The sequence below is a fragment of the Callithrix jacchus genome, chromosome 7 (assembly GCF_049354715.1).
Source record: "Callithrix jacchus isolate 240 chromosome 7, calJac240_pri, whole genome shotgun sequence".
NCBI lineage: Eukaryota > Metazoa > Chordata > Mammalia > Primates > Cebidae > Callithrix > Callithrix jacchus.
The window spans coordinates 52982795-52998411 of NC_133508.1; the positions used below are offsets into that span (position 1 = coordinate 52982795).

The 15617-nt window shown below is 40.6% G+C and overlaps 2 protein-coding genes across 2 annotated transcripts in view; both read left to right on the forward strand.

The window, feature by feature from the left end:
• The window catches only part of DDI2 (DDI proteasomal shuttling factor 2), a 54674-nt gene extending 39744 nt beyond the window's left edge, over positions 1–14930 (forward strand). The window contains exons 8-10 of the mRNA XM_078330439.1: positions 1726–1915; positions 6962–7025; positions 10473–14930. Coding sequence (XP_078186565.1) covers positions 1726–1915; positions 6962–6978 — 207 coding nt within the window. The 3' untranslated portion in view covers positions 6979–7025; positions 10473–14930. The remainder of the gene's footprint in view (positions 1–1725; positions 1916–6961; positions 7026–10472) is intronic.
• On the forward strand, positions 1724–12658 carry RSC1A1 (regulator of solute carriers 1). The gene is made up of 3 exons (XM_078330438.1): positions 1724–1915; positions 6962–7025; positions 10473–12658. Exons 1-3 carry the CDS (start codon positions 1910–1912, stop codon positions 12344–12346), a joined length of 1944 nt encoding a protein of 647 aa, XP_078186564.1. The 5' UTR covers positions 1724–1909; the 3' UTR covers positions 12347–12658.
• Positions 14931–15617: the final 687 nt, after the last annotated feature.

Sequence of the window (15617 nt, forward strand, 5' to 3'; positions counted from 1 at the left end):
TACATAGAACAAATAAATGAATGTATGTGTCAATAAAACCTTCTCACTGCCTTTCCTTATTTTTTAGTCATGATATGGACCAGCAGTCTCCAATTTTATAGATATAAATCATATATGTTCACAACTGTCTATTAAGTAGTTATAAAATACACAAAAAAAGAAGTTAGCATTAGTATGGAGTAAAGAATACTGTGGGGATTGCCTTGCACATCCGCCACTTGAGACGATTGGTGGAGTTTAATATAAGCTGTACTTGATATAATAAGCAAACGACAGGACTGTATAAATAGTACGATCTCAGGTTTTTATTTTTTATTTTTTTTGAGACGGAGTTTCGCTCTGGTTACCCAGGCTGGAGTGAAATGGCGCGATCTCTGCTCACCACAACCTCCGCCTCCTGGGTTCAGGCAATTCTCCTGCCTCAGCCTCCTGAGCAGCTCTTATAAAACTGAGATCGGCCAGAGTGCAGTGGTGCGATTACAGGCACGCACCACCACGTCCAGCTAATTTTTTGTATTTTTAGTAGAAACAGGGTTTCACCATGTTGACCAGGATGGTCTCGATCTCATGGCCTCGTGATCCACCCACCTCGGCCTCCAAAAGTGCTGGGATTACAGGCTTGAGCCACCGCGCCCGGCCGATCTCAGTTTTATGAGAAAAGTTGTTTGTGTGTTCCTGAAAGGTGGAGCTTCTAATTATGCTTGGCATTGTTCCAATTTTTGCAATAAGCATGTATTATATTTAGAATCAGAATGAGCAAATATTATTTTAAAGACAAATAAATGTAAACTGTATTCTATTAGGTATATGTATGTCATTGGATATACAACATACGACATTTAAAGGATATATAAAGATATATTCTATATGACATATCTTTATATAACTTTTATATAACTTTGTATAACTAAAAGCTATAACTTTTGCATATTAAAAAATATCTAGCCTGGATGCAGTGGCTCATTCCTGTAATCCCCACACTTTGGGAGGCCAAGGCAAGAGGATCACTGAAGTCCAGGAATTCAAGACCAGCCTGGGCAACATGCAAGCCACTTCTCTACAAGAAATAAAAAATCAACCAGGTGTGGTGGTATGCACGTTTGTAGTCCTAGCTACTCAGGTTGCTCAGGAGGAAGGATCACTTGAGCCTGGGAGGTTGAGGCTGCAGTGAGGTGTGATCATGCCACTGCACAGCCTGGGTGACAGAGTAAGACCTTGTCTCAAAAAATAAAATAAAAATCTAAACAGACAATATCACCCAGGTTAAAGTTTAAATACTTTTAGATTAAGTCGTTTTTGTAAATGTCTCTGTCCCTATCAGTGTTCTTTGTAAATGGAAGGTTTTTTTGAGACAGTCTCACTTTCCCACCCAGGCTGCCAGGCCGGAGTGCAGTGGTGCGATCTCAGCTCACTGCAAGCCATGCCTCCACGATTCAAGCGAGTCCTCTGCCTCAGCCTCCCAAGTAGCTGAGATACAGGTGCCTGCTACCACGCCTGGCTAATTTTTGTATTTTCAGTAGAGATGGGGTTTTACCATGTTGGCCAGGCTGGTCTGGAATTCCTCACCTCAGGTGATTCACCCGCCTTGGCCTTCCAAAGTCCTGAGATTACAGGCATGAGCCACTGCGCCAGGCCATTTGTGAGTGGAGTTTTAAATTAAGGATCATAATTTCTCTGCATGGTACTTTATCTGCTATTATCATCTTTCGATTTTTTTCTTCTAAGTGTTCCATTGACTTGAAGAAAAATGTACTCGTGATCGGCACCACAGGCTCCCAGACTACCTTTCTTCCTGAGGGAGAGCTACCAGAGTGCGCCCGGTTGGCATATGGGGCCGGACGAGAGGATGTGCGGCCAGAGGAGATTGCAGACCAAGAATTAGCAGAAGCCCTTCAAAAATCAGCAGAGGATGCAGGTATTTAGAATGACTGAACTCTTCAATACTTATTATTGATGGATGAGCCAGGGAAGTTCGGACTTCAGAAGGGGCAGGAACCTTACTGGTTTTTAATCAGTCTCGTGGTCCAATAGCAGATGTGTTCATTGTGTGTCTTCTTAACCTCCTCCTTTATTGTTTGTCTTCTTAAACCTCCTCCTTTTTTAAGGGGGTGGTGGGGGAGACATTGTCTCACTCTGTCACCCAGGTTGGGGTGCAGTTTGCTGTGTGACATGATTGTAGTTCACTGCACCTTCGACTTACTGGGCTCAAGCAATCCTCTCACCTTAGCCTCCTGAGTAGCTGAAACTACACCTGGCTAACTTTTTTATTTTTAGTAGAGATGGAGTCTTGCTGTGTTTCCCAGGCTGTTCTCCAATTCCTAGGCTGAAGCAATCCTCCTGCTTTGGCTTCCCAAAGTGCTGCGATTATAGGTGTGAGCCACCATATCCAAACCCATCTCTTATTACAATAATGAAAAATTCTGTATTCTGACCAGACGTGGTGGCTCGCCTGTAATCTCAGTGCTTTGGGAGGCTGAGGTGAGTGGATCACCTGAGATAAGGAGTTTGAGACCAGCCTGACCAACATGGTGAAACCCCATCTACTAAAAATATAAAAATTAATAGGGTGTGGTGGCACACCCCTATAATCCGAGCTACTTGGGAGGCTGAGGCAGGATAATCACTTGAACCTGGGAGGCAGAGGGTGCAGTGAGCCAAGATAGTGCCACTGCACTCCAGCCTGGGCAACAGAGTGAGACTGTCTCATAAAAAAAGAAAAATTCTGTAGTTTAGTATTTTAACAGATTAAGAACAGCTCAATCCGTTGCCGTGTTTGAGCTAGACTGGGGAGTTATTTTGCATAGATAGATTTTAGAAGCTTCGTAAATCTTTTTAGGAATTTTTTTTTTTGGTATGTTTTTATTTTTGCGATTTTCCTCAAGAAAATTATGACAGTAAGCAGATACTAACTTTTGAGTCCAACAGTATTTCCCTGATGATTTGTTTCCTTTTCTTAGGCCTGTTTTATTTATATTATATTTTATGTCATTACATTTCACTTTGCTGTAGATAGGGTCTTGCTTTTTTGCCCCAGCTGGAGGGCAGTGGCACAGCCATGGCCCACCGCAGCCTCAGTCTCACAGTCTCACAGGCTCAAGTGGATCCTCTTGCCTCAATCTCCCAAAGTACTAGGATTACAGGCACGAGCCACCCATGCCTCTTAGGCCTGTTTATTTTGAAAGATACCATTGCTACTGTGTGTAAGCAGCCCTAACTTTTAAAGTATTTATTGCAAGTGCTGCCACCAAAGATAGAAGAACCAACAATAAGAAGTATAAATTTTTATTTACTTAATTTATTTTTGCTTTTTTTGTTGGTTGGTTTTGTTTTCTTGAGATGGAGTCTTGCCCTGTTGCCCAAGCTGGGGTGCAATGGCGCAGTCTTGGCTCACTACAACATCCGCCTCTCCGGTTCAAGCGATTCTCCTGTCTCAGCCTCCCGAGTAGCTGGGACTGGGACTACAGGCGGCTGCCACCACACCTGCCTAATTTTTTTTTTCTTTTTTTTTTTTTTTGAGACAGAGTCTTGCCCTGTTGCCCAAGCTAGAGTGCAATGATGCTGTCTTGCATCACTGCAACCTCCACCTCCTGGGTTCAAGCGATTCTCTTGCCTCAGCCTCCCAAGTAGCTGGGATTACAGGCGTACACCACCACACCTGGCTAATTTTTTGTGGGGTTTTTTTTCTTTTTTTTTGATAAAAAATAAAAGGATTTTTTTTAATATTTACTTTTTTCATATAAAAAGTATTTTTTTTCTTTATAAAGATGGGGTTTCACCACGTTGGCTAGACTGGTCTTGAACTCCTGACCTCAGGTGATCCACCCACCTCGGCCTCCCAAAGTGCTGGGATTATAGGCGTGAGCCACCACATCTGGCTAATTTTTTGTGTCTTTAGTAGAGATAGGGTTTCACCATGTTGGCCAGGCTGGTCTTGAACACCTGACCCTCATGATTCACCTGCCTCGGCCTCCCAAAGTGCTGGGATTACAGGGGTGAGCCACCACACCTGGCCTAAATTTTTTTTTTTTTTTTTGAGACATCGTCTCATTCTGTCACCCAGGCTTATCTTCCCATCTCAGCCTCCTGAGTAGTTACGTTACAGATGCCCACAACCATGTCCATAATTTCTGTATTTTTTGCAGAGATGAAGTTTTGCCGTGTTTCCCAGGCTGGTCTTGAACTCCTGGGCTCAAGCAATCTACCCACCTCAGCCTCTCAAAATGACAGGATTATAGGAGTGAGCCACTGTGCCTAACCAGCATAACTGAATATTATTGAAAATAAAGTGTTTTGGTCTGAGATTACAGTAGTGTCATCAGGCCCTATTACCACTGTATTTATTGAAATCATGCTACCTAATACTTTTTTCTAAGTCTCAATTATTTAGCTTGTTTAAATGTAATGGTGGAGCCAAGTTTTCTGGGTAAAATGTGGTAACACAGTTTTGCTGAAATCCCCCATTTATTATAAAACAGTGACTCTGGGATGTATTTTCTAGAAATTGAATAGAATTTACTTTTGAGTTTGGGTTATTGTACAGTCTTGTGCTGGAATTATTCATTAGTATGACTAATATCACACATTGCTTTTTCTAGTACAGTAAAATATTAGAGTTACAAGTTTAGGGAATAGCTTTATTCTAAAGACAAAAGTTATAAGAATTTTAAAAGTAACCAGCCAGCTTTTGCCACTGTTTTATTGGAGAACATTCAGATGTCTATCTATCATTGAGCTTTAGAATGGATGTGGGTGGCAGATGGAGTTTTCTAAGTTGGCTTTGATCAGAAACAGCTCCATCACCTTTTGGCTCAGTTTTTTATATAAAGTACATTTTGAGTCAGGGTGTAGTGGTTCATGCCTGTGATCTCAGCACTTTGGTAGGCCAAGGCAGGAGAATCACTTGAGCCCAGGAGTTTGAAACCAGGCTGAGTAACATAGTGAGACTCTGTCTCTACAAGCAATTAAAAAAAAATTAGCCAGGCATGATTGTGCAGCAGTAGTTTCAGCTGCTTGAGAGGCTGAGGTGTGAGATTCACCTGAGCCCAGGAGGTCAGGGCTGCAGTGAGCCATGATTGCTCCACTGCGCTCCAGTCAGGGTTACAGAGCAAGACCCTGTGTCCAAAAAAAAAGGATTGAATCCATCACTTTTTGGCTCAAGTTTTTATATTAAGTACGGTTTTGGTTGAGACTTAAGTATTTTGTAGGAAGGGGAAAACTTTGAACAACCAGACAAGAGACTAACTTAATAATTATAATCTTACCAGCAAGGTAGGCATGAATGAGTTTGACATATGTACTTAGAAGGTTTTGCATTTGGGGTGTAACTTACCATCTTAGTTGTGATACTGTGTGTTAATAATGAGGATTATTATCATTTTTTGAAATGTCTTTTTTTTCTTTTAACCTCCACAGTCTTGGTGCTATTATTTAAAAAACATTAGCTGATGACAGCAGTGCTTTCTAACCTACTAATAACAATTAGCCTTTTTTGGTTAATTACTTTATTTTAATAAAAGTTTGGCAGATCAAAATAGATACACATGTTTTCAGGCCTAGTGAAGGGGATGTACCAACTTTAAAGAATTAAAAAGAAATGTCTTTTTTACCTAAATAACCTTTCGTTGCTTAGATGTATGGCTTATGCTAATTTCTTTTTTTTGAGACCAAGTCTTGCTGTCACCCAGGCTGGAGTGCAGTGGTGTGATCTCAGCTCACTGCAACCTCTGCCTCCCAGTTTCAAGCAATTCTCCTGCCGCAGCCTCCCAAGTAGCTGGGATTACAGGCATCCGCCACCACACCCAGCTAAGTTTTTTGTATTTTTAGTAGAGACAGGGTTTCACCATGTTGGCCAGGCTGGTCTCAAACTCCTGACCTCATGATCCACCCGCCTCAGCCTCCCAAACTGCAGAGATTACAGGCATGAGCAACCGCGCCTGGCCTAATATCTTTATCTTTTACATTAACTGAAAAAAATTTACAGTAGGAACTCTAACTGATACATTGCCTATTAAAAAACTTTTTTTTTTTAATTTTTATTTATTTATTTACTTATTTTTTGAGATGGAGTCTCGCTCTGTTGCCAGGCTGGAGTGCAGTAGCACGATCTCTGCTCACTGCAGCATCCACCTCCCAGGTTCAAGCAATTCTCCTGCCTCAGCTTCCCAAGTAGCTGGGACTACAGGCATCTGCCAACATGCCCAGCTAATTTTTGTATTTTTAGTAGAGACGGGGTTTTACCATGTTGGCAGGATGGTCTCGATCTCTTGACCTCGTGATCCACTGGCCTTGGCCTCCCAAAGTGTTGGAATTACAGGCGTGAGCCACCACTCCCGGCCCTAATTTCTTTTTAATAGTAGGGATGGAGTCTCACTATGTGGCCCCAGCTGGTTCCAAACTCCTGATCCCAAGTGATCCTTCCTGGACCTCCCAAAGTGTTGGGATTGCAGGCCACAGTCAGTGTGCCCAGCCTGATGTGTTATTTAAAAACTGATTAAAAGATAAAGAAGATAAACTAAAACTAGGATAGAATTTAAGATGGTTTGTTTCTCTCTAAAATTGAATCTCAACTGAGAAAGAACTTTGGAAAGGAACTGTTAGATTTGTTCACTCATGTTTACTCCATAAGAAGATTTTTTTTGTCCTGTAATTCCATCAGATGGATCTACTTTCTTCACCTGTCTCACGTTTGCCCATGAATTCTCTGTGTGTAGATGTGTAAAATTAATTTATTTCCAAGATCTGTTAAAAATGTGTTGAAATTAACACATTGCTGTGTGTATTGTGAGAGAATTAAAGCAACCAACAAATATTTTGGATGTCTAAACTACAGAAACATATCTCAACTTTGAATCTACCAGTTCCTGATTTTAAAGATGGCAGAAGAACAGAGACTATAACCCTGCATGCTGTGTGGTTTGCATTGTTAACCCAAGTTTGCTTGTCTGTTTCCTAATTCACACAGAGCGTCAGAAGCCATGATGCATGTAGTGTGTTTGTACTGCAGCTGGAGTGGGCCCCCAGACCAGGTATTTATAGACACCATGTTAAGCCTTCCATCCAGTTGTCATCTGTGATCTGAAAGTCTGTATCTGCAGCAGTTTGGGAAGTTAGCATCTGCCATTCACCATTTCATCTAGTTCAGTCTGGTTACAAGTAGCCTATATTGCATTTGTCTTTTGGCATGCATAGATGCATATGTAACATAAATTCCTGTTTAAAAGTTTATTTATTATTAGAACCATCCAAGAAAGAAAAAATCCCAGTAAAAGCAGTATCTTTTATACCTACCACATCTTGGCTACTACAAATATCACATCAAGAATGTTGGCATCACAACACTTTGTTGTTGGAGATAACTATGCCTTTGTGGGTTTCCTAAGTCCCTTTCCTCTGAAAAATTGAAAGCTGTTTTTTTACATTACTGCACAAAACTACCTGGAGTTACAGAGGGTTAGAAATTTTAATTCTTTTGAAGAAGAAATGGAAACTTAGTCAGGGGTGACTGTGAACATCAGGAGCTAAGGCTTTGCTTTTCCTTCTGTCCCTGGCCTGACAGATTTTCAGGAAGCACCCTGCTTTCATTTTCTCTGATATAAATATGGTAAACATCAACCTGAGTACATTGGTTGACTTACCAAGGGGATGAAAGATGGTCTTTTAAACCATCAGCATAGGACTTTATAGCAAACTGGTTGGAATTAGATACATAACATTTAATTTGTCTTCTTTCTTTCCTTTTTCTTTTTCTTGTAACAATAGGTTTAAAGCAGGCATAGTTTAATTATTCTTAATATCTACTGTCCTCATCCTCTTCTCCTATCATTCTGTAAACTGACCCAGTCCTCCCCTACATTTAGGACTTAGGCCAGTGATACTGACCTTCTCAGTTACAGAAGGACTATATGTTACTTTCTTAGTGAGTACAAAATGTTCACCTTGACCTCACTTGTTTATAACTAACACAAGAATACTAGAAAGCCCTTACCATACCTCCCTCTGTTGCTTACATGGATATTTCACTACAGTGCATTGTTTCTGTTAACATTAGTTCCAAATTTAGCCTCTTCCAGAGTCAGCCTTAAGGACTGATAAATAAAACTAATAACTGTTAGACATCTGGTAGTATGAAAATAAAATTTAAAAAACTAATAACTGGTCTGGACACTAATGGATATAGCTTAAACTGAGATAAGTGCATATTTCCTTCTTACCCCTATAGTATAAGAAAGGTAACGTTGTTTCATAGGAAGTCAATAGCTTCCTGAAACAGTGCTTCCTCCTCTCATGCTGCTAACCAGTTGTTTATGAGAATGATTTAAAGCCATTTGAATATAACTGCATTGCTTCTTTTTAAGATCAAGCCCCCTTTTTGGATATTAATGTTTAGTACTGAGCATTTGAGTTGCATCTGCCCTAATAATAGATTGTATTTCGAAGTCTTTTTTTTTTTTTTTTTTTTTTGAGACGGAGTTTTGCTCTTGTTGCCCAAGCTGGAGTACAATGGCGTGATCTTAGCTCACCACAACCTCCGCCTCCCAGGTTCAAGCAGTTCTCCTGTCTCAGCCTCCCAAGTAGCTGGGATTACAGGCATGCACCACCTCGCCTGACTAATTTTGTATTTTTAGTAGATACAGGGTTTCTCCATGTTGGTCAGGCTGGTCTCGAGCTCCTGGCCTCAAGTGATCCTCCTGCCTCAGCCTCCTAAAGTGCTGGCTAAGATTACAGGCATGAGCTACCGTGCCCAGCCTAAAGCCATTTTTCTATACTGGTCTTTTGATTTTTATTTATTATTATTTTATTTTGATGAAGTCTCACTCTGTCACCCAGGCTGGAGTACAGTGGTGCAATCTCAGCTCACTGCAACCTCTCCCTCGTGGGTTTAAGTGATTCTCCCACCTCAGCCTCCTAAGTATTTGGGATTACAGGCACCCGCCACCACACCCAGCTAATTTCTGTATTTTTAGTAAAGATGGGGTTTCACCATGTTGGCCAGGCTGGTCTCGAACTCCTGACCTCAAGTGATCACCTGCTTTAGCCTTCCAAAGTGCTGGGATTACGGGTGTGAGCCACTGCCCCGGGCCCCTTTTGATTTTTAATAAAGATCTTAAAATTACATGCATAGAGGTCAATTTTTAACTGGATCAATGGCAAAAGAAGAGTTAGAACTGATGTTTAGTGATCCCGTTATGATGCTTACACTGAGCCAGTGTTTTAAGACTGCCATCTTGTTTGTGTGGTCATGAAGTGGCAATCTAAATAGTCATTGCCTGTTGAAAAACTATTTATGCACGACTCCCTCCACATTCTTCTTTCCTTAAAATACTAAGTATTCTTAACATAGCTGCACGCTATTAATGTAATAAAAATAATTTATAAGCCTTTCAAGTTTAAAGTTGTATTATTTGGTAGGATGATGATTGTGATCTGCTCATCGTTAGTTTACTTTTGTTCTCTGAGTTAGATGCTCACCGAGTTTTACCATGATTTTGGGGAAGCTTGGCTAGAAATAAAATAGAAATTTGCTTCTCTGTCCCTAAGCATTACGTAATTTCTTACTTCTCTTTATAATTCCCTCTCTGTCCAAGTATACCTGGTTTTAGACTTCTCATTTGTAACCTCAGTGTTCACATTTGAAACAAGAAAAGTGCATTAGCATGAGAATCATTATGGTGCGAAGATTCTCAAAATTTGTAATGTCCTTAAGAATCACCCAAGGAGCTTACTGAATATGCACATTCCGGCCGGGAGCGGTGGCTCACGCCTGTAATCCCAGCACTTTGGGAGGCCGAGGTGGGTGGATCACAAGGTTAGGAGTTCAAGACCAGCGTGACCAATATGGCAAAACTCTGTCTCTACTACCAATACAAAATTAGCCGGGCGTGGTGGCACATGTCTGTATTTTCAGCTACTTGGGAGGCTGAGGCAGGAGAATCACTTGAACCCGGGAGGCAGAAGTTGTGGTGAGCCGAGATCGCACTATTGCACTCCAGCCTGGACAACAGAGGGAGACTCCATCTCAAAAATAAAAAGTAGAAAACAAAAATGCAGATTCCTGGATTTACTCCCAAGTATGGTACCCTAGAGTCTGTATACTTCACAAGCATCCCAGGTGGTTTTAAGACAAGTGTTTAAAAAAATACCGTTGCAGAAACTATTTTAGACTTGACTAGAGCAGGGAATAAAGAAATGTAAATGTCCTTCAGTTCTGAGCACTCACCCAGCCATTATGTGAGGCGTATTGATGGTACTTTATCATGTTGAATTTATAGTATCCATATTTTATTAAGAACATATCTAACTCTTATTCTAATGCTGTGATGTTAAATTGCCTATTACAATGAGAAAATCATTTTAAAATGATTCTATTTGTATAAGAGTTTGAGGACCTTTGTTTAGATTTGTATCCTCTGATAATTTAGTGTCATTAGTTACCTGCTAATTAATCTTTTTCCCTTCCCCTGTGTTCCATATAGAGAAAAGCGGTAAAGAATCTACCTCACTGGGAATGTCGTCATCATTACCAACTTCAGATGGGTTTAGCCATCCAGCCCATTCTTCAGGACAGAGTCCTGAGATTGGTAATCCTACGAGTCTTGCTCGCTCTGTCTCTGCTTCAGTCTGCCCTATCAAGCCCAGTGACCCAGATAGCATTGAACCTAAAGCTGTGAAAGCTTTGAAGGCTTCAGCTAAATTCCAGATAAACTCTAAAAAGAAAGAACATCTTTCTTTACAAGATCTTTCTGATCATGCTTCTTCAGCAGACCATGCTCCAACAGACCAGAGTCCAGCTATGCCTTTGCAGAATTCATCTGAAGAAACAACTGTTGCAGGTAATCTGGAGAAATTTGTTGAAAGAAGCACCCAGGGCCTCAAATTTCATCTCCGTACAAGACAGGAAGCTAGTTTATCTGTCACAACTACTAGGATGCATGAACCACAGATGTTTCTAGGTGAAAAGGATTGGCATCCAGAAAATCAGAACCTGAGTCAAGTGAGTGGCCTTCAGCAGCATGAAGAACCAGGGAATGAACAGTATGAGGTTGCACAACAAAACACTTTACGTGACCGAGAATATCTTCGTAACAGAGGGGACCATGAACTTCCTGAAGAAAGGCAACAGAATCAACACAAAATTGTTGATTTGAAAGCTATGATGAAAGGAAATGGGCTCCCACAGAATGTGGATCCTCCAAGTACGAAGAAAAGTATTCCACCTTCAGGATGCAGTGGCTGCTCAAATTCAGAAACACTTATGGAAATAGATGTAGCTGAACAGTCCCTAGTTACTGTGCTTAATTCAACAGGCAGGCAGAATGCCAGTGTCAAGAACATTGGTGCGTTGGATCTCACTTTAGATAATCCCTTGATGGAAGTAGAAACATCCAAATGTAACCCTTCATCCGAAATTTTGAATGATTCCATTTCCACTCAGGATTTACAGCCCGCAGAAACTAATGTTGAAATATCCGGAACAAATAAAGACTATGGCCATTACTCCTCCTCTCCAAGTCTCTGTGGCGGTTGTCAGCCCTCTATGGAGTCAGCAGAAGAATCTTGTTCATCTGTAACAGCAGCTTTGAAAGAACTTCATGAACTTTTGGTCGTTAGCAGTAAACCAGCTTCAGAATATACATCTGAAGAAGTAATATGTCAATCAGAAACTGTAGCTGAGGGCCAAACCAGTATCAAAGACCTTTCTGAAAGATGGACCCAATATGAACAGCTTACCCAGAAGGAACAATGTCCACAAGTCTCCTTTCATCAGGCCATGTCTGTATCAGTGAAGACAGAAAAATTAACAAGTACTTCATCTGTCACTGGAACAGAAGCTGTAGAAAATGGTGATGACCTATCAACTGATAAGGAGGGTGTCCCCAAATCTAGGGAATCCATAAACGAGAACAATTCTGTCACTATAACCTCAGCTAAAACATCTAATCAGTTACATGGCACCTTAGGTGTAGAAATTTCACCCAAACTTTTATCAGGTGAGGAGCATGCACTCAATCAGACTTCTGAGCAAACTAAGTCTTTGTCTTCCAATTTCATATTGGTTAAAGACTTAGGTCAGGCCATACAGAATTCAATAACAGACAGGCCTGAAACCAGAGAAAATGTCTGTCCTGAAGCTTCAAGGCCGTTTCCTGAATATGAACCACCTACCAGCCATCCGTCATCAAGTCCTTCCATTCTTCCACCGTTCATTTTTCCTGCTGCAGATATTGACCGGATTCTCCAAGCTGGCTTTACTTTACAGGAAGCTCTTGGGGCTTTGCATCGAGTTGGTGGAAATGCAGACCTTGCACTTCTTGTTTTGCTAGCAAAAAACATTGTAGTTCCTACATGACTATGGGAAAGTGGGCTAGACCGTTCTCCATTCCCTTTAAAAAAAAATGAAAGCTCTCTATATACACACACACATACACACTCACCACGTATACAGTATATGTAGAAATCTGCAAGCAGAATGTTGAGCCAGATTTTTTTTTAAAGATTTTTTTCGGCCAAAGTAATTTATGATCTCTTGTCTGATGAATTTGTCTATCCTACTTGTTAAAATTTAGGCCTTTTTTAATGTATTGGCAGTATGTGCAAACAAAAGCTTTTTATTCTCATTAAGATGTATTCTGGAATAAAATGGATAGTTTTGTGTATAGCATACTGTTTTAGAATGAGAGTGAATGCTTTGAAAAGCAGAAGCCATGAGAAATCTCACTACCCATGCAGCTAAAAACAGATGAACTCTCCACACTGTGACTGTGTCTTTGCTGATGGCAAGGTATGGCTTGCTGGCTCAGTTGTCAATTTTGAAATTTTTGACCACATAGTTTGGTGTTTGGAATTCTACCCAGTGCTCTGTGTATTATGATTTATTAGTTATAAGAGGAAATTGGAGAATAATTGAATATCATATCCTAGAGTGGTATGTTTTTCTTTGCGTGCTTAGGACTTGACATTTTAAGAGGGTGAGCAGGAGGGTTTAAATCTTGGGCTGCTTTGTGCATCACAGGCTGCTGCATAGGGATTGCCATGAAACCTTATTCCATTGGATGGGATACTGTGGGGAGTTAGAATTAGAGTGAAACATGGTGCTACCCCGATTTTTAAACAGAACAACCATAATTCCATTTGCAGATGTCAAGAACTGTGAGAGAAAAATAATGGCCTAAACACTGGAATTTGCCAGAGTTTGGGTTTGCTAGCATTTCACTGATAACACCTCAACCCTTAATGACTAATGATGACCTAAGTTCAGGAATGGGTTGATTGCCAGCGGCTTATTTCCTTTCTAGACTCATCTTCTACTAGGACAGTCTTCAGAAGCTCAATGTGAGCTGTGATCTGAGTGAAGTACTGAAGTGTGATAACCTTGTCACTGGTTAATCTTGGTGCTTGGAATGGTCAGTCTATTTGAACGGTGTCCTTTGTGGCAGTGGAAATAGCAATTACAGTTTCTGACTTAAGTGGCCTTGGGAGAGTTTTCCATCCTTTTCTTTCCTCAGGAGTTTCTTTTTCAAGCAAAATTCATCATATTTGTGTTTACCATGTCAAGTTAGAGTGGGGCATAATATATAGATGTATTTATTGTGGCCTTTTTTTATATAAGGACTAGCCCTTGGAAATCACTGTCCTGTGGGCCCCACTGTGCAATAATCCTACTGGATAGGTTTTAGATAATTCTTTCCTAGAAAATAAACTTGTTCTCTTGGGTACCTGGCAGGAATCTGAAATCTTTGTTTTATTGAAAAGAATTTTGAGATTCATAATTTCTAATTCTTGATTATAGTTTGTAACATGTTTGAAACAGAAGCTTCAAAAGAGTGATTTCTCAACATAGTGTTAAATGATTTTGTCTGAAGTCTGACTCTTTGTAAGCTTATTCATTTCATCAAATTTTAAGTCATTGAGCACAATCAAAATGGAGGCTCATATCTCAGGAGTTTTTGAAATTTTAATTTAGGGGCACTTAGAGACATTTTTTTCTACCCCATCCAACTTCTTCCTTTCCTTTTGCTATAATGTTTATATGTATAAGACTTTAGTGATGGGATGGCAAGTCACGCAGATTCACCATGATCCTTTATGTGGTTAGGAATTGGTTGACAGAAGGAGTTGTAGTTTACTGCTTTTCAGAGGGCGCTCAGAACAGCAGGTTAGCAAGGTTATCTTCAAGATGTTCTTCTAGACAGCTGCACATTGTAGACCCTTTCGCCTGCCCTACACCAAAGATGTACAATGCACTAGGAAACTGCTTACAGGATTTCTGTCAACTGACTTAAAGCTGTGATTGTAATTAAATAGTTGGTGCTATGATTGATGCAAAATCCAGTAGCAATGCAATGGGACGCTGTATTTGCTTTATGGGTGGTGGTTTGAGAATGTATTCTAAGCTTGTAACTCTTTGGAACATGGGGCGGGAAGGGTGGGGGGACTTACTGGTAACAATAGACTCCTCCCAAGGGCCTTCCATGTAAGCAGAATGAACCTTGGCACACAATTCAGTGTGGAGATTTGGGAAACAGTTCCAGGTGGAATAGATAATAGTCTGGAAAAGATTTCATTAAGATAGCTTTTTGTGTATGTGTATGTATATTTATTTTTAGGGATAGATCTATAGTTGTACACGAATTCCTGTTAGGAATACTTTGAGCTTGAATTCCTGTTAGGAATACTTTGAGCTTAACCCACTTCCCAAATACCCTTTATCCCTTCCATCATTTTTGAGATGGGATCTTAACAGTGTTGCCCAGGCTGGACTCAAACTCTGGGGCTCAAGCAATTCTTAACCTCATCCTTCTGAGTAGCTGGGACTACATAATGCCCAGTTAATAATTGCTTTTGATTTTTAAAATATTGCCCATCATTTTTATAAAAATTAAGCTGTTTGGCCAACACAGTGAAACCTCGTCCCTATGAAAAATACAAGAAAATGAATCAGCCTTAGTGGCGCACACCTATAGTCCCAGCTGTTCGGGAGGCTGAAGCAGGAGAATTGCCTGAACCCTGGAGATGGAGGTTACAGTGAGCCAAGATCGTGCCACTGCACTCCAGCCTGGGTGGCAGAGCAAGACTGCATCTCAAAAAAAAAAAAAACTGTTGACACTATTAATATTTTTGGATGATTTAAATGTAGCAGCTCTAGAATGCAAAGAGTATTAAGGAGAATTACAATAGTGAACCTTCATTGTCAGTTTTTATTCAATTAAGAGCTCCAAAAATGCAGAAACTGTAGTAACTTCTAAGAATACAATCAAATCCTTGTGAGTTCTGGTTGCCAACAGTAATAACCAGTAATGGGCACCTTCACTGGACAGCTCCTTTACCATAACCAGTAGCGGGCAGTTTTGCGGTCAGCACTTACCTCCAAGAGTGGTCTGTTTGTTCACCAAAGAGAGAAGATTTTCCTGTGTACTTTGTGCCATTTCCCTGAAGCTGGTTCCTGAGCAGAAGGATGTGCTTGGAAACCAGACAGCAGCTTTACATAGGTTGTAGATTTTGCTCATTGATGCTGTTAAGAATTATTTCCACTCGTACTTGTTCAGGGCTCCAGACAGCCAATAGCCTTCATCCCACAGTTTGGGCTTCAACTATTAACACATAAAGATAACCAATTGTAG

Coding starts and splice junctions, on each gene's coding strand:
- RSC1A1 (XM_078330438.1), top strand. Junction 7,026..10,472: donor GGAGTGGGCCCCCAGACCAG/GTATTTATAGAC, acceptor TGTTCCATATAG/AGAAAAGCGGTAAAGAATCT.